Source organism: Microcaecilia unicolor, chromosome 11 (genome assembly GCF_901765095.1).
Source record: "Microcaecilia unicolor chromosome 11, aMicUni1.1, whole genome shotgun sequence".
NCBI classification, from domain to species: Eukaryota; Metazoa; Chordata; class Amphibia; order Gymnophiona; family Siphonopidae; genus Microcaecilia; species Microcaecilia unicolor.
In genome coordinates this window covers 184724469-184742577 of record NC_044041.1, presented here as the reverse complement: position 1 = coordinate 184742577, position 18109 = coordinate 184724469, and the positions used below count along the sequence as shown (strand labels likewise).

Here is an 18109-nt window from a genome sequence, read left to right as displayed (position 1 = left end):
TTACTAAAGCTAAGGTGTCACGTGGGCACTCAATGAACTTCTGAAAACTGCTGGAAAAAATCAGTATTATTTATTGATTTTGTAAACTGCCTTGGACAAGGAAGGCAAAGCATTAATAAACAAACATTTAAAACTAAAACCAGAATCACTGAGCGATGACTATGGCCACAAAAATGAAAGAACTTTAAGCCTCTCTCTATATCTTACCTGAACATGTGACAAGTCGCTTTCTTTAAATTGCTGTAGGACAGACAGAGCTCCCTCTTCATTAAATTCTCTAAGAGCATCTACTGCTCTCTCATCAAGGTCAACATATGCTACCAAACCTTAAAAAGAAAAACAAAACAAAAAAAAAAACTAAATATTGTTAAAGAATTTCTGCCTCCAGTAAAACAAGCCATTTATTCCATTTTAAATTAAAGCCTTCTGCTGTTTAATTTAAACATCACCTGCACAGTACCATCCATACAGAGATATGAAATGAGTGAGAAAAAGCAAAAACACCAAAAAGCAATCTGAAGGTTTTCACAAAGCAGGCTTAAGGCTGATTGTTTCCTAAATTTTTGGCTATTCCAAAAGCTTCAGGAACATTGAGACAGATATATGGGGAAATTTAGTCATACCTGTTAATTTCCTTTCTTTTAGTCTGGCTGCATCAACTTGACTGACTGGTGTAACCCCTTCCTGCCAGCAGAGGGAGGTAGAGAAACTGATCTTTCCCAGTGACTGGTGTAAGATGAATAAAGAGGACTGGTTCTCAGGTGTTATTATATATGGCATGCGCGTCCTAATATGTTTTGCTATCTTATACTAAGTAACTTCATCATGTAATTCTGTAATCCGCTGGGAACTGTGGACTATGCAGAATAAAAATAACCTGCTGGTGCTCGTAGGCAAGTTCCAGTATGTCTCTGCCAAGCAGCAAATAGTCCCAGAAAGAAGAGCCATGCCTTATCAATCACTGCAGCTTTAAAGAATCACATTTTATTGTATTTATTTAATTTGGAACACTGAAGAGAGAGACCCCAAGAGTGCTGGTAAATGAAGTCTTCTGTGGCAGGGTTTCAGGATGATGCAGCTGGACTAAAGGAAAGGAAATATGACTAAATTTCACCTTCATCACTGTCATGGCTGCATCATCTTAACTGATGGGATGTACCCAAGCAGATCTCACTGGGCAGAAGACAGGGCCCCCCCCCCCCCCCCCAAATGATGGCCCTAAAAAAACCCAGAACAAGCTCTGGTTACCACATCTTGTCTGTCTCTGTAATGCTTCACAAAGGAATGTAGTGACAACCACATTTCTGTCCGAGAGACCACTCAGGCTTCCACTCAGGTGGTCACGTGCTCTAGCTGAGTGAGCCCTCAATCCAGCAGGCATTCTTATTCCTGTAAATATACGTGGCCTCAATGGTCGCCCTGATCCAATGCACAATGAAGGCGATAGACACTACCTTACCCTTCCTGGGGCCATGGAAGAGGACAAAAAGATGATTTGAGAGGTGAACAGTATGGATGGAAACAAAATCCATACAGAAAAAGGAGGTAGATGGGACCTAACATGTCAGAGCATGAAGCTCTGACATCCTCCTAACTGACAAAATCATCACCAGGAAAACTGTTTTCGGAGCAAGGTCCTTAAATCAAGGCTGACCTTGGAGACTCAAAAGGAGGATTGGAAAAAAAACATTCAGCACCACGTTCAAATCCCAGTGGAGAGACAGCCAAAGGAGCGCAAATGAGCTAATAAATCAAGCAATATTTCCATGAGCAGCAAGGAAGAGACCTATGATTTTGCTACAAAAACCAGGAAATAGGTACCAGCTGAACATTTAGAGAGTTCAGCTCCAGCCTGTGGTTGAAACCCTGCTGCAGAACCCCAAGAAACTCAGGAATCTGCACCATCCAGTGGTAACACAAGCTCTGGGCACACCAATTCTCAAAAACTTTAAAACCCAGACATAGGTCAGGAAAGTGGAAAACTTGCATGCCTAACGCAAAATGACAACTGGAGGACAACTGAATCTCAGTTTCAGCACTGAAACCAGCCCAAAATCCATTTTTGGCTGAAATGGAACTCCCACTCCCTGCTGCCCACAGCCTCTTTACCTCCCCCCACTCCACATAGCTTCCCTCCCCCTCCCAGATCTACCCATCACCCAGCTCCCCCCCTCCCAGGACTATCTTGGGCACCGTGATTTAGTGGCCTAACCGGGACAACAGCAATTCAATGTCGCTCTCGGCCATCTCTGCCACCAAAATGACTACCGAGACCTTCCATGGCAGTCTCACAAGACTGCCACTGAAGGTTACAGCAGCCATCTTGAGATTGGTGCCGGTACAGGAATAAGCAACTGCAAATTGCTCCTGCCTATATCAGCTCCAATCTAGCTCAAAAATGGCTGCCGTGACCTTCAGTGGCAGTTTCGCAAAACAGGCTCAAGTCCACAGCAGCTCAAGTCTGTGCAGGAAGCATTTCTAAAGCTGTACTGTGTTTCCACACAGTTTGCTAGCGTCTTACTAATAGGCTCACCTCCTACCTGCTGGAGACTGAGAAGGGAAAATTAGGTTCTTACCTTGGTAATTTTCTTTCCTTTAATTACAGCAGATGAATACATTAACTAATGGGTTGTATCCGCCTACCAGCAGGTGGAGATAGAGAACACTGAAAAGACACAGTGACCCTGGATAGCTAGCTCCTTCTGCCTTCAATATATGAAACTTCCAAAGCAGAGTGAATAAGAAAGGTAAAACAACGTGAACTTTCCTCACAGTGAACAAACGCCCCAGAACCGGAGCAATAACCAAACAAAGGAGGGACGATCTCAACCTCCTGCAATAGAACAGCATGTAGAAACTCTGAGAACTGGTCTTCAACTCCTCCCAATGAGATATAATATCTGAATGAAAGATCTGAACAAAAAACAAACCTGATAGGGAGGGATCATGGATTCATCTGCTGTGATTAAAGGAAAGAAAATTACCAAGGTAAGAACCTAATTTTCCCTTCCTTGTCATCAGCAGCAGATGAATCCATTAACTGATGGGATGTACAAAAGCACTCCCTACATAGGGTGGGAACAGGCAACTCCGCGAGCACCTGCGTTCCAAAATGCGCGTCCTGCTTCGCTGCAACATCCAGTCTGTAATGCCATACAAACGAGAGCTGAGAAGCCCAAGTAGCCGCACGACAGATCTCTTGAAGAGAAAGAACACCTGTTTCAGCCCATGAGGAGGAAATCATTCTCGTGGAATGCGCTTTAAACGCTTCAGGCAGAGACCGTCCTGAAAGCAGATACGCAGAAAAAATGACGTCCCTGAGCCAACGGGCTATAGTGGCCTTAGACGCTGTACACCCGCGTCAAGGGCCTGTCAACAATACAAAAAGGTGATCAGAAGTCCTGAAGTCATTTGACATCTGTAGATACTGCAACAGAGCCCTGCGGACATCCAAAAGACACAATTGCCCAAAGGAATCCGGAAAGACCTCCCTAGAAAAGGAAGGTAGAAAAATGGGCTGGTTCAGGTGAAACGCTGAAACCACCTTAGGGAGGAATGAAGGCACTGTATGTACCATTACTCCGGACTCCGAGAACTGTAGAAAAGGATCCCGACAGGAAAGCGCCTGAAGCTCAGATACGCGTCTAGCCGATATCATGGCCACCAAAGAGACTGTCTTGAGAGTCACATCCTTCTCAGAAGCTCGCCTAAACGGCTCGAAAGGCGAACGCTGAAGAGCCTTCAACACCAGCCCCAGGTTCCAGGCCGGACACGGCGACCGCACGCGAGGACGGAGCCGAAGCGCCCCTCTGAGAAATCGGACAATGTCCAGATGAGCAGCAAGGGACAAGCCAGAGACTTTCCCTCGGAAGCATGCCAACACTGCCACTTGAACCCGAAGGGAATTGTAAGCCAGGCCTTTTTGTAAGCCATCCTGCAAAAAGTACAGTACCGGCGAGACTGAAGCCCAAGTGGGTGTGACCGCTTTTGAAGTACACCACGCCTCAAACTTGCGCCCGATCCGAGCATAAGCTGCGGAGGTAGACCGCTTGCAGGCCTGCAAGAGAGTGGAGATGACCCTGTTAGAGTAGCCCTTGTCTCTCAATTGCGCCCTCTCAAGAGCCAGGCCATAAGACCAAATCGGCAGGGATCCTCCATAGTCACCGGACCCTGAACCAACAGGTTCGGCACCAGAGGCAAAGGAAGTGGAGCCTCCACCAGCATCCGACGAAGATCCGCGTACCACGGATGCCTTGGCCAATCCGGAGTGATGAGAATCACCAATACTCGGTACAGTCGAATTTGCAGGAGGACTCGCCCTATCAAGGGCCAAGGAGGGAACACATACAGGAGGCCCATGTGAAAGTGTCGCACTCTTTTGACTCTTCGTAAGTCAAGGATCGGTCTGAAAGACCCGCCTTTTCGAGGAACCCAAAGTACATAGAGTAGCAACCGCAGCTGCGTTCGGTGGGAGGCACTGGAATCACGGCTCCGAGCTGCAGCAAGACTTGCAAGGTCTCCTCTATCGCCGCCCGTTTGACGGCAGTGCCGCATCAGAACTCCATAAAAGCGTCTCTCACCGGGGCACCAAATTCCAATCGGTAGCCTTCTCTGATCAGGTCCAGGACCCACTGATCCAAAGAAATCTTGGTCCACTCCTCGAGGAAGAGGGAAAAATGACCCCCTACTGCAGGAATCGAGTGGACCGGCGTCCCATCATTGTGGAGGACGCCCCTGAACTCCTGGCCGTTGGCCGGCCGCCACGGAACATTTGTCCGAGCGTTGACAAACCCCAGCAGAGCGCCCCGGGCAATACCTGCACGCTTCGCGGAAACGTGGCCTGGAAGAGGAGGGAAAAACAGGACTTTTGGAAGAAAGCCTCGGTCTATCCTCAGGTAACCGTTTGGACTTAGAGGCCCCTAGGTCTTTAACGATCTTCTCCAATTCCTCTCCAAACAACAGAAGGCCCCAAAAGGGTAACCTCACCAGCCTTTTCTTAAAGGCCATGTCAGCTGCCCAATGCCGCTGCCAAAGAAGGCAGCGTCCAGAAACCGCCACCGACATCTGCTTAGCCGAAGCTCTGACCAGATCATAAAGGGCATCAGCCAAAAAGGACAGGGCAGACTCCATATGCGGGCCAACCTCAGAGAGGGAACCCGCACCATCCTCGGGCTGATCAACCGCCTGCTGTAACCAGGAAAGACAGGCCCGGGCTGAATAGGAACTGCAAATAGCTGCCCTTAAGGAAAGGCTCGAGATTTCAAAGGGCCGCTTCAGCAGGGATTCTAGCTGCTGGTCCTGCATATCTTTCAAAGCGACCTCTCCCTCCACCGGGAGAGTGGTCATTTTAGTCACGGCCGTGACCAACGCATGCACTTTAGGCATCTCAAACAGGGCCAAGTGATCCTCATTCAGAGGGTAAAGCTGACCCATAGCCATGGCTACCTTCAAAGGCCCATCAGGGTCAGACCATTGAGCTGAAATAAGCTCTTGGATGGAGTCATGCACAGGAAAAGCCCGAGAAGGCTTCTTAGTACTAGCCATCCTACGATTAACAGAGGTGGCATCGCCCTCGGCCGGATCTTCAATAGAAAGGGCCTGCAAGGCATCAGAAATGAGAGCTGGCAGCTCGTCACGGTGGAAAATCCGCACTGCTTTAGGATCATCCAAGTCCTGTGGCAAACAGGCACCCTCATCTGGACCATCCATCCATGAGGGCCTGCCAGACCCCTCAGACTCCCCAAAGCCTGACCACAGGGGGGGAAAGGGAGAGGCGCCACCCTTCTACATTTAGCATCAGTCCAACACTCGGGGGAAGCAGAAAACTCTGCAGCCAACACTAGACTATCAAAACCTGGAGAGAATCCAGTCCGCATCGTAGTGTCAGACGCCTCCGGCACAGCTCTTTTTAACATAAAGGCCTTATGCATCAGCAGCACAAACTCATGGAAGAAAAACTCACCCTAGTCCTCCGCCCCCAAATTAGGAGAAGAAGGGGAAGGAGCTCCTCTAGCAGCCTCAGAACAAGGCGTCCCCCTGCACTCAGACTCCTCCATAACGGCGAGGGTGGAGCCACGCGGCGCTTCCAAATGGCGCCCACTGCCAGTTCCATCGAACGGGAAGAATCACCACTCGCTATGCCCATACTAGGATGAGCGTCTAAGGAACACGTACTGCAAAGCCCCGCTGCTGAGCTGCGCTTACCACAGCAGGAGCAGTGCTTAACTCCTTCAGCAGCCATCGCCCGACTGGACGGAAATATAGAAATAAAAAGACGGCTTCACGCCAAAACTTACCGCGAACAGAACGCTGTCCGCGGAAACCTCCCCGGAGGAGCTGGGCACCACTCTCACATCAGAAGACCAAGTCAACGAGCTCCGTTCAAGCTGCACTGAACCAGAATCTCTGAAGAAAGCCTCAGAAACAGCAATGCTGTATAAGCTTGCCCTTTTTTTTTTTTTTTTACACTGTGAGGAAAGTTGGAGGCAGGCAGCAAACGAGGGGACTCCGGGAGGAGGGGTGGGGGGGTGGGGGTAAGGCAGGGACAGGGAACAAAACCAAGTATGCCTTCAAAGTGGGCACCACCAGCCACAGCACCCCCGCTCTACTGGCAAAGCACAGGAGCCACCCCAGGCACAAATCCAGGAGCTGATCAAGCGACATCCACACCTGCTGGGAGACATACTGAAGGCAGAAGGAGCTAGCCGTCCAAGGTCACTGTGTCCTTTCAGTGTTCTCTATCTCCACCTGCTGGTAGGCGGATACAACCCATCAGTTAATGGATTCGTCTGCTGCTGATGACAAGGAAAATACTGACGCTAAGGTCACATGGCCAGGGCTCTTACTGGCTCTCTAGAGTCAGACGTTTCTCAGTCTCCACCTGCTGGAAGGTGTGCACAACCCATCAGTCCAATCCTGGGCCAGTCTGGAGGGACGCTAAGGAAAGCAGCTTAATTAGTTACCAAATTCAAGCTAAATGCATGGAAAATAGGGGAAGGTTTTCCAGGCAATGGTTCTACACTGCAGTATCAATATTTCCAGGGTTGGAAAATGGAAATGGTCAGTAATGATGGTTCAGAAGCAAACAAAGCAATGGACTAAGCTATAACAATTTATAATTCAAAGCTTATTTATGGATTAGGTTACTTTTGCAAGCTCTGAGAAGTGGCCAGCTCCTGCTGAACTTAACTACACACCTGTAGACAAACGTTAGCCATAGTGACATGGCACTGCAAGATTAACTTCCAACAATAGGCAAAACAAAAAACAAACCAAGGGCAGTGAAATTTAAAATTTAAGGCACTAATAAAAATGAAGTTAGGATACTATATTTCAAGTATTACTTCTCATGAATTGACTATAACCAGTGTTCTATCTACACAGTTTAAGCCAAACAACTATTTCAAGCCTAAGACATGGAAATGAAGAGTGCATCAACACCCAGATGGCGCAAAACTCTATGGCACAGCTTCAAACTAATGGTAGGGTACATGATCATATTATCCCCCATTTCAAACCATTACAATAGTCTATTGTTTGGAAAGTTTGTTTTCAGTTAATTGTTTTGCTGTTTCAAGGACTGCATGGTGATGCCTCATATCTGAACTCGATAGCTTCATCAGGGGCCCCCTTCAGACCCTTGGTAGCTGTGTCTCCTTTATGTGCTCCTCGCCTTATCGCTAGCTTTTGATTGCTGATCTCTGAAATATTCTTCCTTCTGATATTCGAAAGGAGTCAGAAGTTTTGTCATTTCAGAAGAAAGCTAAAGTATACTTACTTCAACTGGCTACCATGATTAATGTTGTGCTTTGTGTTTGTTTAGAAATGTGTATTTTAATTTTTATGCTGCTTGCTATCTGTTTGGAGATGTGTGTTTTTGGAATAGCAAAATATAAAACTGCTGAAAAATAAAAACCCAACACAATCCAACAAGATATACTTGAAAACACTGTCAACAGTCCTGGATGAATGTTCCCATATGGATACTTCCCTTTCCCCAATAAGACAATGGGAACTGGAGGTCTGGAACACCTGATCCGGAAATCAGTTGGGACAAGGTGGTTTTCTGTCTTGAAGCTCACAAGATTGCCACTTGTATACATACCATACACCCTACTAAGAATGAAATTTAAGACTGTCCCACAGGTCTAGCCTCATGGCTTAAGAAGCAACACAAGAGGGTGAGATGCAAAGCTTGCTGGCATTGGAAAAACAGCATTTCAGTTTTCAGGAATAGCAGAGATCGTCTAAAGTTTCCCCACATATCAGATTGAGGAAGGAGAGGACTGAAACACGGGAAGGAGGATCGAAGATGGAAGAAGACTCAAAAGCCAAAATAAAGATTACTGAATCTAGTATCTCACTCTATGTGTTGCACTAAGTTTGCATTTTGAAAGAATAAAACCAGTTCTGGTTATACCAGGGATGCCTTTCTGGTTGCTGTAATCAATTATAAATAGGCTTTGTTTCCCGGTCACAGATTAAAAAAAAAAAAAAAAAAAAATCATATTTTGACTACAGAACTCAAACCTCTTTTTACAAGAATATCTTAGTAGATGTTAAAAGCTCCTTTACAGATCATGGCAGAGAAGCAACAAAAGCTTTAAAAAATCCAGGTTTTTTGAATGTCACACGGGGGTTTAAAAAACACACTAAGTACGTTGCAGGTACGAGTTAAAAAGCTGGTTTAGCACATGATGCAGGCCTTCCACAGAATCAGTCACCTACAAAATTCTCCCTATTAGTGTCAAAGTGTAATATATGGATGAAACAGTGAAGCAAAGATTCTTGAAACATAGGCATGGGCTCATCTAAGGGATCAAAACAGCTCTGCTTTGGAACCAATGCTGCATTCTTTTAAAAAAAATAAAAAAAATTGTCAAATTGACCTACAAGTTTAGATATAAAAAGAACTAGACCAGTATTTTTAGTAGCTTTCAGTCACATTTGGTGTAACGTTATGTGTATTTCTTTTTTAAACAAAGACTACTCTACATATTACAAAAATTTTAAAAATACTATTTACTATACCCAAAATCTTTACCATATGTTACCATTTAATTCATAAAATATTTTAATCAAGTTCTAGTTTATTACAACCCACTAAACACACTCTAGGTTTACAAGGACACTGGGGATCCAAATACAATGAACTGCATGTTATAATACCATAACGAATTAAGTTGTCGGTACTGGTACTACTTACTTGCAACATTCACTAATATCTTTCTGTTACAACTGCAGAACTGATTCAGACAGTGAAAGTAGATTTGAATGCCCATCACAAAAGTTATTTTGTCTTTAATATCTTAACACCTGAGAATTTACCACCTCCTTCCCATGGTTTATAACAGCCTCAGAGATGAATCTTTTTGAGCAGGCCTTCTCATCTTAATATTGGCTTGGACCTCCTCCTCTACATCTTTGAATAGTGGGCCTGAGGATAGGCAGTATAATTTTGTTTCTTTTTTTACTTTGCCTTATCTGTTCTATGTGACATTGGCTGCCTTTCCTCCTGTGAATATATTTGTATTAAGCTTCTAAACTGCTCTGCTATTGTAACAAAGAGCAGTATATACAGTCAAATCATAACCACTTGAAAATCTAGAAAACTGAATGTTCAAGACTTAGGTGAGGGAGATATAGACACTAAAACCACCACCACCATACCAACTTTTTTGGTTTGCTTGTTTTGACTTGTTAATAAGGTTAAAATGAACCAGGAGTGCTTAATACTTTACACACTTTTCCCATCAATATGCATCTACAATACACTAGAAGCAGTTGCATGTTTGGATAATTCTATATCCATTATTTTGCATAACAACCTCCCCATGCTCCCATGTCTGTCTCACACTCCAGATCTAGCAATATTCACTGATATGTAAATGATACTATGTCACTAGGTTGAGTTCAGGGAAAAATAACCCACAGTGCCCTGAAGACAGTGTATAAATGCTATGTAGCTTAAGTTTAGGTTCAAAAGCTTTGGATAAGCAAAACAAAGTGGACAAGTAGACGGGTTTTACATATAGAAATGTACAGAAATGCCAACTTTGTTCTATGAACTGGAAGGTAGTTTCCTTTTTTTTTTTTTTAACAGCTAATAGATGTCCAAAAGAATAGTTTTTGTGTTAAATAATAGGTAAAATATATAAGTGGCATGCGGATGAACCGTTTGTTTTCTCTTTTTTCCCAGTTGCACTTGACCAACATTATTCAATAAGCTATCATTTTCATCACTGAAGTGTTGAGCCTTGGAAAAGCTCAGGTTAATTAGGCATGGCCCATATTTGATGAGCAAGAATCAACCTACATATATCTCAGAATGACAGTGGCATTCTGATGCGTAGAATTTGAATTTTATATTTATGGTGCATTAACCAAGTGGAATACAAATGTTCTGTAGTTAAACAGAATATAAAAAAACCTCAAATGCAGGAGCATTTTGGACATAACTGCCAGTTGCTGTCTGAACTTTCTTACGAACTATAACTACCAAGTTGCAACTTCATCAATGAGAATCACAAACTACATGAACAAATCATAAAATCCTGAATTAGAGAAGATCACAGAGTTTAAAAAAGGCCTATAGATTGCATGCACACCTTCCTCTAGTGTTAAAAGAATATTTGCTAACTTAACTTACACAAGAAAACTTAATTTTTTATAGGAATAAACAGCAGATCCATAACTGCTGTTTGTGACCATGATCAACAAAAGAAAAAGGCAGGGGGGGGGGGGGGGGGGGGGGAAAAAAAAAAAAAAAAAAGAGTGGCAAGTTCACTAAGCCACTAAAAATCAGAAGCAAAAAACAAAGAGTGCTTTCAACTATGCAAATAAGATCCAGCTCCCACATTACAAACACGTAACCTGAAAGTCTAAGGAACAACTAAGGTAAAGACGTTTTCATGTTTTAACACATCTTAATTTTTGTTGTAAGCACAAGTGAAAGAAATGTCTCAGCGAATAGGCATTCAAAAAATTAAAACAAATTGTGTGAGGCAAACTACTCTCCGAATTGTTGAACCCCTGAATACATGCTACGAAAATCTGTGCAGACAAGAAGAAAATAGGTCTTACCTGAATTTTCTTTCCATTAGTCCTTGCCACTATTCCAGAACCTGTGGAACAAGTGTGCCCATTAACCAGCAGGTGGAGACAGAGAACTGAAAACTGAGCAGAAACATCTCTTCGCATCCTTCAGCTCCTCAGTATTTACACAATCGGCAAGGAGAAACTCAGAATAAACACAATCACCACCTTAAACAACACACCAACCAGACGATCAAAAGGAAACAATTTCATCTCTAGAGAACAAGAGATACACAGGAAGGCTAATGCAAGGTGACGGTTGTTATTTGATCCATTACTTGCCACCAAACATCTCAGAAAGCTCAGGTGGGCCTCTGGAATAGTGGGAAGCCTAACAGAAAGAAAATTTAACAGGTAAGACCTAATTTCTCCTTTTGTTACATAGCTTCCCACTATTCAGAACCTGTGGGATATTCAAAAGCAATCCCTAGAATAGGTGAGATCCTGGCACCGTCACCCTGAGGACCGAAGCCCCAAAACTGGCTTCCGAGCATGCTGCAACATTCACCCTATAGTGCTTAGCAATGGTATGCAGTGTTGACCACGTCACCACCTTGCAAATACCCAGAGACCGTAAGGTATTCTCTGCCTGGGATGTCGCTGTATGGCTCACAGAATGAGCCCACAAGGCCCGAGGAGCCTCTCTCCCCGCAAGCAAAAATACTGATGCGATAGTCCTCTTCAGCCATCTAGCAATTGTGGGCTAGGAAGCCACGAGGTCATGCCTCTGTTTACCAAACAGCACAGTCTGTCTGATTTGCGAAACTGATTTGTGACTTCCAGATATCTATCGAGGACTCTACACACATCGAGAAGCTTCAAGGAAGAATACTGAGCGCCCCCTCACCTTCTCTGCAAAAGGACAGAAGCTCCACAGAGAAATGAAATACTGATACCACTTTTGGAAGAAAAGTAGGAACCATGAGCAGGAAGACCCCCCCCCCCCCCCCAATTCTCTGAAAAGCAGAGAAAGGGACCCTAGCACTATATATATATGCTCCACATGTGAAGGGAATTCATGGGGCACCAGAGACAGGGATCTAAAGAGTTCCATATACGACTATGCAGATTCAAGTCACATGCAAAGCTCAACTGGGGACCAGTTGACCAACTGGACCAGGAGCAAGTCACTCAGAACCACAGGCTGAAAAGTGTTTCCATCCACCTGCTGGAGATCGAAAACCCTCAGGAGTTGGACTGAATGCCTTTTCAGTTCTCTATCTCCACCTGCTGGTTGATGGACATATGTAATTATCCCAAAGGTTCTAGAAGCTACATAATGGAAAGAGGTGTTTATGAGGGCTAGAAATTAATGTAACTAGAAGGTGATGTACATGCTAGATTTTTAATTGGGTAGCAAACAAACTGCCATATCCTGATATCCTGCTGTGAATTATCTATTTCCCTTCATTATGACATCAATTTATTACTACTCTTACTGCAAGAGATGGATCCTTCTTTTCCTAACTTAGGATACACTTCTTATATCTCAAGAGCTTAGTTCAGGGACCAAGAATGAGAACATTTAAGTGTGGTGTCTGAGTTGACAACTATTAACCCATGCTCCCTATGGTAATCTGAAAACTAGTCATTCTATGGAGGTTAGGCAGACTATCTGGGTTGGAAAAATGGAAATGGCCGACATTTGTTTACAACCAGATGCATCAGAACGTATCTGCAAACTTAAGCAACAAAGACACAGCTGCAGCTCACCAAGAACTGCTTTCAAGGGAACCGTATCTGCTTCAATCTGCATAGATACCTTTGCTACAACACCACAGAAACAAAGTAGAAATGTCTCCTCTAAGAAAATATTTTGAACTAGAATAAAGGTTTTCAAATCAGTGTGTGTATGGTTTGTTTTGTTATTTTCTGTGGTACAGCAGCAAACACATTCAAATTAAAGCAACAGGAGGGGGGAGAGAGGGAATGAGATTAAAAATGCCAGACCCAACAACAAATATATATTTAAGTGTCTAATTATACTAACTCTATCTATATCCTTTTAATTTTGCCAAGTTAGGATAATTGATCACCCAACGATCTAGACCTCCAAAAGGGTTGGTTTCTAGTCATTTTGAGACATCAAAAAGTAGGTATGAAAAGTAAAATGGGAGATTTTACTCAATATGGAAAATGGTAGAAAATACATTTTCACTTGTGAAAACACTGATGTACTGTTCTGATTCAACTGGCATATCATGCTAAATACTAGAACTGCTTATCTTAATGAGACACAGGGGTTAAAAATCAGCATCAAACCCAATTTGCCTTCAGATAAATCCTAAGCAGTGAGACATTCAGATCTACACAGATCAGAAACGTTCATTTTTAAACCTTAAACCTGCAAAATTCTGAAAACGTATTCTCCTCACTTTCACAACCAGTCAGAAACAATAAATGCAGAATATACCTGTCTGAAATATTTCATCAAGTCTTTCTGCCACCTTCTGTGGGAGGCCTGCCTCTATCAGTGTCTTGTAGTGTTCTGTGTGAGTTACACTGGAAGTATCCATTGGTTCTTCCTCTTCTTTTAATTGAACCGCATTACCATTCACCTCATTAGCCATTTTAATATGCTGCTGGAAAAAATTCAGGAGCGCCATTACAATATAGCAGAAATTGCTAATTTGTAGGATAACACACGATTTACCTGCAACTATTTAGAAAACATGTTGCTGATATAAACCTGCATCAAAATCAAATGTACTACAATATCTTTGGGTAACCTATCCTAAATTTAAAAAAGAAAGAAAGAAAAAAAAAACACAACAGCAATGCACTACTAAAAGGATGACATTCCATTTCCAAGCACTTTATATACACCAGAATACATAGATCTTTCACTTGTAGAGGGATGCAAAGGACTCAAATTCCTACATGAACTCTGAAAAATTTTAACTATCAGATGTACACTCACAGGCCTACAGTCTACCTTCATATACGTGATTAACTTGTTCGCCAAAACTCAGACAAAACAGCTTCGCTGCCATGACTTCCTCCACTGATATTACTGCTCCATAAGTACATCCATATATCAGAATCTTCATGCAAATCAGAAGGAAAAATGCTTTACCAACCAAGGCAATCAGCTTACAAAATATTAGATCACACTATACAAGTGCAAAGGGATAAAGTTTCAAATAGAGACCACCACTAACATTGGTTTGCAGAAAAGCCATTGTTAAAGCATGTGCACTACTACATTAGGTCTTCCAAACAATCCTGCGTAGGGAACATGCTGCTGCTTGCTCCTCTAACATCAAATAACTTCTTTATTCAAGTCACCATAAACTAAATTCACTCTCAATCAGTTGCTTGGCAAAGTCTGCAAAGAAGAAATTAGGCCTTACCTGCTAATTTGCTTTCCTTTAGTCCCTCCAGACCGGCCCAAAATGTGACTGATGGGTTGTGCACGCCTTCCAGCAGGTGGAGACTGAGAAAAAAAAAACTGTGACTGTAGAGAGAGCCAATAAGAGCCCTTGCCAGCCAGAGAAAGATCCAGTAACCAAGCACCAAAGCAGAAAGAAGCCAAAGAACCGTCTGTGCAACCGAAAGCCTGAGCAACCACCAGCACCCTGCCAACACAGGGTATGTGCCGCAGAAAAAATGGTGTCCCCATAATCACAGAAATATGGCTTGAACTGGGAGACTTGAAATTTCTTCTAATTCTGTTATTCATTATATGTGTGTGTGTGTATATATATATATATATATATATTTTTTTTTTTTTTTTTTTGTAAGAAACCGTAAACAAGCAACACAGCTCCCAAGAAATAACCACAAACTAACACCGAATAAAACTGAATATCTGAGGGGAGGGATCTGGGCCAGTCCGGAGGGACTAAAGGAAAGCAAATTAGCAGGTAAGGCCTAATTTCTCCTTCCTTAGCGTCCCTCCGGACTGGTACAGAATGTGACTGATGGGAAGTAACAAAGCAGTACAATCATGGGAGGGACCCTAGCAGCCCTGCCATCAAAACCTGCGCCCCGAAACCAGCTTGCTGACATCTGAATACATCCAAACGATAAGGCTTCGAAAAGGAATGCAAAGAAGACCAAGTTGCCACCCTACAAATGTCCTCAGGAGGCACGAGACACCGCTCTGCCCACAAAGGCGCTTGTCCTCTGGTAGAATGCGCCTTAACGCCCTCCGGAACGGATTTTCCAGAAAGAAGGTAAGCTGAAGCAATCATTTCCTTAAGCCATCAGGAAATAGTGAACCACCCAGCAAAATAAACAACCGATTGGAACGACGCAAACCGTCGGTAGACTTGACATAATGCTTCAGAACCCTCCTGACATCCAAACATTTCAGGCGACGCCGATTCTGAAGCTTGCACCGCCTTTGGTCGGGTAGAAAGACAAACCCAGAGGCTGTGTCGAACCGGACCCCCAAATAATCTAGAGATTGAGAGGGGGGTCAGGTGACTTTTGGGTATATTGACGACCCAGCCCAGAGATTGCAGTACTGAGACCACTCTGGCTGTGGCCACACGACTTTCGGCTGCCGAATCCGCTCTGATGAGCCAGTCGTCGAGGTATGGGTGAACCCGGATACCCTGTCGTCCGAGAAAGGCAGCTACTACCACCATAACCTTGGAAAAGGTGCAGGGGAGCTGTGGCGAGGCCAAAAGGCAAGGCCCAAAACTGGAAATGTTTTCCCAACACCACAAACCGGAGAAACCGTTGATGAGGGGGCCAAATAGGAGTGTGCAAGTAAGCTTCTTTTAGGTCCAGAGATGTGAGAATTCTCCTGGCTGTACAGCCGCAATGACGGAGCGCAGGGCTTCCATTCAAAAATGTCGCACTCTTAGTGCCTCGTTGACTTACCTTAAGTCGAGGATCAGTCAGAAAGACCCACCTTTTCGAGGCACCACAAAGTAAATGGAGTAGCGATCGCAGCCGCATTCGGCGGGAGGCACAGGGATCACCGCTCCGAGGTGCAACAAGACTTGTAAGGTCTCCTCTACCACCATCCGTTTGACGGCAGTACCGCATCGGGACTCCACAAACACGTCTCTCACCGGGGCGCTGAATTCCAATCGATAACCTCTGATCAGGTCCAGGACCCACTGATCGGAAGTAATCTTGGTCCATTCCTCGAGAAAGAGGGAAAGACATCCTCCTACTGAAGGAACCGAGGAATGGACCGGTGCCCCGTCATTGAGGGGGCCGCCCTTGAACTCCAGTCCTTTAACCGGCCGCTGCGGAACGCTTGTCTGAGCGAAAGGAGTTCCTCTGCTGAAAACGGGCACGTTGAGAAACCCCAGCAGAGCGCCCCGAGCGATACCTGCGAGCTTCATGAAACTGAGGTCTGGAAGAGGAGGGCCACACAGAACCCTTGGAAGAAGGCCTCGGCCTACCCTAGGGTAAGCGCTGTGGTTTAGGATCCCCCAGGTCTTTCACAATCTTCTCTAGCTCCTCTTCAAATAACAGGTGGCCCCGAAAGGAAAGCTTCACCAGCCTGTGCTCAGAGGCCATGTCAGCCGCCCAATGCCGAAGCCATAGAAGCAGGCGGGCCGCAACCGCCACAGACATCTGTTTAGCCGAAGCTCTGACCAGATCATAGAGGGCGTCAGCCAAAAATGACAGGGCCGACTCCATCCGCAGTGCAACCTCAGCGAGGGACTCCGCACCATCCGCGGGCTGTTCCACTGCCTGTTGTAACCAAGAAAAGCAGGCCTGGGCAGCATAGGAACTGCATGAAGACGCCCTTAAGGCGAGGCCCGAGATTTCAAAAGACCGTTTCAACGCGGATTCAAGCTGCCGGTCCTGAATGTCTTTCAGGGCAACCCCTCCCTCTACGGGGAGGGTGGTCCTCTTAGTCACCGCCGTGACCAAGGCGTCCACTTTAGGCATCCCCAAAAGGGCCAAATGCTCCTCACTTAGAGGGTAAAGCTGACCCACAGCCCTGACAACCTTCAAAGGCCCTTCGGGTTCAGACCATTGAGCTGAAATAAGCTCTTTGATGGAGTCATGCACAGGAAAGGCTCGAGCAGGCTTCTTAGTACTCGCCATCCTCAGAATACCAGAGGAGGCCTCGCCCTTGGCAGAATCATCAATCGAGAGGGCCTGCAAGGCGTCCGAAATGAGCACTGGCAGCTCATCACGGTGGAAAACCATCACCGCATTGGGATCATCCAGATCCAGTGGCAAACCGGCACTTTCCCCTGGCTCTTCAGATCATGAGGCCCTGCCAGAAACCTCAGAATCCACACCGCCCGACCACTGGGGGGGAGGGGGGGGGGGGAGTGCGCCACTCTCCGACGGGGAATTTACTCGTTCTGTGTTTTGCGTCCTTCCAACGCTCAGGGGAATCAGCCATCCCCGGGTCATCAACACCCCGGGGGGGGGGGGGGGGGGGGGGGGAACCAGGTAGCAGCGCAGTGTCAGACACGTGCGGCAGAGCTCTTTTCAGCATGAAAGCTTTATGCATTAAAAGCACAAACTCTGGGGAAAAACACTCACCCTGACCCTCCGTCTCCGAATCAGGAGAAACGGGAACAGGAGCTCCTCTGGTAGCCTCTAACAAGGCGCCCCCCTGCACTCAGACTCCTCTGCAACAGCGAGGGTCGAGGCCTGCGGTGCTTCCAAAATGGCGCCCGCCGCCAGCTCCATTGAGCAGAAAGAATCATCGCTCGCCATGCTCGTACCAGCTCTAGCGTCTAAAGAGCACGTCTTACAGAGCCCCGCTGCTGATCTACATTTACCACAACGGGAGCAGCGTTTAACTGCTTCAGCAGCCATCGTCCGACCGGACGGAATTATATAAGTAAAATGGCGGCTTCGCACCAAAACTTACCCCGATCGGAAAGGCGTCCGCGGGACCTCCCCAGAGGAGCTGGGCACCACTCTCACCTCAAAAGACCGAGTCAAATGAGCTCTGGTCAAGCTGCACGTGGAAAATAGCCTCAGAATAGCCACGCAGAACCAGTGCGTATTCCTTTTTTTTTTTTTTTTTAACGCTGTGAGGAAAGTTGGAGGCAGGCAGCAACCGAGGTACTCAGGTAGG

At 45.4% G+C, this 18109-nt stretch overlaps 1 protein-coding gene across 9 annotated transcripts in view; it reads right to left on the bottom strand.

Moving 5' to 3' along the window:
- HNRNPR (heterogeneous nuclear ribonucleoprotein R) overlaps positions 1-18109 on the bottom strand; it is an 87033-nt gene that overhangs the window by 45541 nt on the left and 23383 nt on the right. For 3 of the 9 annotated variants that reach the window (XM_030218965.1, XM_030218966.1, XM_030218963.1), the window contains 2 exons: positions 13508-13673; positions 208-326 (listed from right to left, as the gene is read on the bottom strand). The exons of 2 other annotated variants lie outside the window; for them this stretch is intronic. In XM_030218965.1, the coding sequence (XP_030074825.1) occupies positions 208-326; positions 13508-13664 (276 nt within the window). In that variant the 5' untranslated portion in view covers positions 13665-13673. Of the gene's footprint in view, positions 1-207; positions 327-13507; positions 13677-18109 lie in introns of those variants that run through there. 4 more of the 9 variants (XM_030218964.1, XM_030218967.1, XM_030218968.1 and 1 more) reach the window with 2 other exon arrangements.